Below are 4,509 nucleotides of genomic sequence, written 5' to 3'. Positions count from 1 at the left end.
CTGCTGAACTGCCTTCCAGAGGTTTCCAGCTGTTCACAGCTAATGTCCCAAAACCTACCACTTCTGGTCAGTCTCGGACCCTGACCCACCTTTTCAGGCTCATTTCAGTCACTTGCCCCTCCAGCCACATGGAATCCTCCCTGTTCCCCAAACAGGTCAAACTGTCCCTTTTCTTAGGAACCCTGAATAAACAGGTCCTTCTGCTGTCAATTGTTTTAGGTGACCCTTCTCTGACAACCCCTGACCCCAGGTTACATTATCCCATGGCACCTTGGCCTGTTCCTCCACTGCACCCTCCCTTCATTGTTTTTCCTTCCTTGTGGGACTGTAAGCCCCAGGAGAGCAGGCACCATGGCTATCCTGCTCACTGCTCTGTCACCACTGCTCACCTATGCCTGGCACTGACTGATAGGGCAAAAATGGAGTATCTTGTGTCTCTCATCACACAACCCTAGGGTAGCTGTATAGCTGGCCACGATTTGGGACAATCTTCTTTTAGTATTATAGCCCAACAGCAGCAAATCCTTCAGTGGTTCTTAAAGCTAGAGTCCCACTCTTTGGAGGAGAGGATGACAAAGATGACCCAAATGGTCCCCTTGACCTTTTCTCCTGGAGCACCAGGGCCACGCAGGAACTCCTTGGGTGTTTGAGAGCTTGCTTTACAAGCCCCATCTAAAGCTAAGGTGTCATTAGGATGATGTGCTGCATCCTTGCTGTTCTTCTAAGGACATTTTGCTGTTTTTTTAAGACAGGCCCTCCCCCACCGACCCATTGTTCTTATTTGTTTTCATTCCATAGTGTGCCTCAGTGAAATGTTGAGAACCTAGGTTAGAAAGCCCCCAAATAGGGCACTGTGGGTAGGGGGGCTAGAAAGACTGACCTGCTAGCAGGAGACTGAGTCGCCAGAGAGAATGTAATTAAGTATCTTAAGAATGGCCTAGGCTTTATGGGAGACAAATTGGTTGACCTGGCCCTCAGGGAGTAAGGAGCTCCCAGGGGACAAAAACTGCAGGAGCTCTGAGTGGAGAAAAAACTGAAGGCTGCCCCCTCTGACTCATATAGAGAGCAACAGCCCCGAGTGTTCCTAGAAGAGGCGATTGAGCACATGTGCCAGGGACTGTGTGTGTGAACATCTACTGCTCTTGTCACGCAGGGCCGGGTGCACCGGGAATCACCCCGCAGAGGAAGAGATTTATTACGTCCCGGCCATGTCTGTCTTCAGAACTGAACTTTCCTGCTCTTTGTGCAACAAGACACACCTCTCCGAGGAAGGAGGCGGACAGGATTTCCATCACCACTACTGCTCTATTAAAAACACACACACACACACACACACACACACACACGCACACACACAACAACCGTGTAATTACTCTCCGCAGGAAAGGTACACAAACAGGATGGGCCCAAGCTGAACTCGGGATGAGCCATCCCTGTAAAGATTAGGTAAAGGAACCTCCCGTCACGCACCCGCCTCCGGCCAGGGCCTCTCCCAGATGGCCACGTTGGGTGGCCAGCCCACCTCCTAGGGGGTGCTGGGGGTCGCGGGCGACTCCCGGCCGCGTGGGTTCCCTGCTCCTCCTCTTTCCCGCCTTCCGGCGCTCCCCGGGTCTGTCTCCCACGCCTCAGGTGTTCGCTCAGGCTGGGCCGCAAGCCCTTCCCTTTTTGGCCTGCACCTGGCGTAGCTTCCAGCCCAGAGCTCCCCTCCAGACCCCGCTGCAGGGAGCGCGAGCAGAGCGGTGCGAACCGGCCTGCGCCGCGCTGCCCAGGCCGCTAGCGCCCAGTTACTGACCGAACGCAGGGTCGGGCGCCGGCCGCGCGCCGCGCCCCCGGGCTTCGGAGGGTGCGCCAGCCCCGCGCTGGGTTGCCGCGAACTTGGAGCCCGGCGGCGCGAGGCTCCTGCCCGGGATGGGGCGGCAGCTGCTTCCTGGTTTGAAGCTCACCGAGTGGGGGAGAGCGTGAGCCCGCGGAGGCGGGGGCAGGAGCAGAAGCGGGAGGAGGCGGGGGCAGGAGACGCTTGAGGCTCGAGCTAACCGGACGGGTCGCTCCGGCTCTCCGGGGAGAGGCGCTTCCCGGCCCTGGAGAAGGGGCGAGTCCCGCGCGAGCCCCCGGGAGGCGCCGCGCGCTCGAGAGGGACGGTCGGGCGACCCCGGCCCTCTGAGGGCTTGGCGCCCGGCTCCCCTCCTTTCCACCTCGCGAGGGAGGGAGAGAGGGAGGGAAGGAGGGGAGGGAAGGTCCGGCGGGGGACGCAGAATGGCTGGTCGAGGGGGGCTTGCGCTCTGCTTTTCCCGGGAGCTGCCTCCACTCCTGCGGCCGCCGCGAGGGCTGGCCTGAACGAGGGCTCCCCGCTCTCCCGCTGCGAGACTGCACGGTCCCTGAGCTGGGACAGCGGCCCCGGCATGTCGTCCGGCACCATGAAGTTCAATGGCTACTTGAGGGTCCGCATTGGCGAGGCCGTGGGGCTGCAGCCCACCCGCTGGTCCCTGCGCCACTCGCTCTTCAAGAAGGGCTACCAGCTGCTGGACCCCTACCTGACGGTGAGCGTGGACCAGGTACGCGTGGGCCAGACAAGCACCAAGCAGAAGACCAACAAACCCACGTACAACGAGGAATTCTGCGCCAACGTCACCGACGGTGGCCACCTCGAGCTGGCTGTCTTCCACGAGACGCCCCTGGGCTACGACCACTTTGTGGCCAACTGCACCCTGCAGTTCCAGGAGTTGCTGCGCACGGCCGGCGCCTCGGACACCTTTGAGGGCTGGGTGAGTACCTTGAACCCTCCCCTTTGTGTCCACTCCGCACCTTCTCCCCCCCTTCATTTTACAAAACTTGCCCGGGGCCCGCTTTCCCATCTTCCCAAGCGCAGGGAATTCCCTCCCCTGCGGTCCTCGCTTTGGTTCTCGCCCAGGTGGCCACGGCACTGGTGGTGCGCGAGGGCACAGGTGTGTCTCTAGGAAGCTATCCTGGACACGGTCCCCTTTCGGGATGGCAGCTTGGGCTAACGGGAAGTCGGGGTAGGGGCGGTCACCCCCCTCCGCCCACACTTTGGATAAGACGCCCCAACTCTCAGCTTGAGGGTAATACGCAGGAAAGGCAAAGAAGGTGTGATAGATAGGAAAGTGACTTGATTTGGGTCAAGTTCTTAAGCGCTTTTTAGGAGAAAGATACATTCTCGTAGGTATTATTCATAGTGTTTATGGATACGTGTTGCGGCAGCTGCTTCCTGGTTTGAAGCTCACCGAGTGGGGGAGAGCGTGAGCCCGCGGAGGCGGGGGCAGGAGCAGAAGCGGGAGGAGGCGGGGGCAGGAGACGCTTGAGGCTCGAGCTAACCGGACGGGTCGCTCCGGCTCTCCGGGGAGAGGCGCTTCCCGGCCCTGGAGAAGGGGCGAGTCCCGCGCGAGCCCCCGGGAGGCGCCGCGCGCTCGAGAGGGACGGTCGGGCGACCCCGGCCCTCTGAGGGCTTGGCGCCCGGCTCCCCTCCTTTCCACCTCGCGAGGGAGGGAGAGAGGGAGGGAAGGAGGGGAGGGAAGGTCCGGCGGGGGACGCAGAATGGCTGGTCGAGGGGGGCTTGCGCTCTGCTTTTCCCGGGAGCTGCCTCCACTCCTGCGGCCGCCGCGAGGGCTGGCCTGAACGAGGGCTCCCCGCTCTCCCGCTGCGAGACTGCACGGTCCCTGAGCTGGGACAGCGGCCCCGGCATGTCGTCCGGCACCATGAAGTTCAATGGCTACTTGAGGGTCCGCATTGGCGAGGCCGTGGGGCTGCAGCCCACCCGCTGGTCCCTGCGCCACTCGCTCTTCAAGAAGGGCTACCAGCTGCTGGACCCCTACCTGACGGTGAGCGTGGACCAGGTACGCGTGGGCCAGACAAGCACCAAGCAGAAGACCAACAAACCCACGTACAACGAGGAATTCTGCGCCAACGTCACCGACGGTGGCCACCTCGAGCTGGCTGTCTTCCACGAGACGCCCCTGGGCTACGACCACTTTGTGGCCAACTGCACCCTGCAGTTCCAGGAGTTGCTGCGCACGGCCGGCGCCTCGGACACCTTTGAGGGCTGGGTGAGTACCTTGAACCCTCCCCTTTGTGTCCACTCCGCACCTTCTCCCCCCCTTCATTTTACAAAACTTGCCCGGGGCCCGCTTTCCCATCTTCCCAAGCGCAGGGAATTCCCTCCCCTGCGGTCCTCGCTTTGGTTCTCGCCCAGGTGGCCACGGCACTGGTGGTGCGCGAGGGCACAGGTGTGTCTCTAGGAAGCTATCCTGGACACGGTCCCCTTTCGGGATGGCAGCTTGGGCTAACGGGAAGTCGGGGTAGGGGCGGTCACCCCCCTCCGCCCACACTTTGGATAAGACGCCCCAACTCTCAGCTTGAGGGTAATACGCAGGAAAGGCAAAGAAGGTGTGATAGATAGGAAAGTGACTTGATTTGGGTCAAGTTCTTAAGCGCTTTTTAGGAGAAAGATACATTCTCGTAGGTATTATTCATAGTGTTTATGGATACGTGTTGGTT

General features: G+C 60.7%; 1 protein-coding gene across 1 annotated transcript; it reads left to right on the top strand.

Moving 5' to 3' along the window:
• Window positions 1–2,399: 2,399 nt before the first annotated feature.
• LOC103082929 (protein kinase C eta type-like) lies at window positions 2,400–3,317 on the top strand. Its single transcript, XM_007471514.1, has 3 exons — window positions 2,400–2,762; window positions 2,909–2,942; window positions 3,217–3,317. Exons 1-3 carry the CDS (start codon window positions 2,400–2,402, stop codon window positions 3,315–3,317), a joined length of 498 nt encoding a protein of 165 aa, XP_007471576.1.
• Window positions 3,318–4,509: the final 1,192 nt, after the last annotated feature.

The sequence above is a fragment of the Lipotes vexillifer genome, unplaced genomic scaffold (assembly GCF_000442215.2).
Source record: "Lipotes vexillifer unplaced genomic scaffold, Lipotes_vexillifer_v1.1 scaffold1188, whole genome shotgun sequence".
Classification (NCBI taxonomy): Eukaryota; Metazoa; Chordata; class Mammalia; order Artiodactyla; family Lipotidae; genus Lipotes; species Lipotes vexillifer.
Note: the sequence above shows the minus strand (reverse complement) of the source record. Positions and strands in the feature narration are given on the sequence as shown.

Excerpts from the sequence above, each read along its gene's own strand:
- LOC103082929 (XM_007471514.1), top strand. The coding sequence starts at position 2,400 with ATGTCGTCCGGCACCATGAAGTTCAATGGCTACTTGAGGGTCCGCATT. Across the intron at positions 2,763-2,908 it reads CGGACACCTTTGAGGGCTGG|GTGGCCACGGCACTGGTGGT; the intron begins GTGAGTACCTTG and ends GTTCTCGCCCAG. Across the intron at positions 2,943-3,216 it reads GGTGGTGCGCGAGGGCACAG|CTGCTTCCTGGTTTGAAGCT; the intron begins GTGTGTCTCTAG and ends GTGTTGCGGCAG.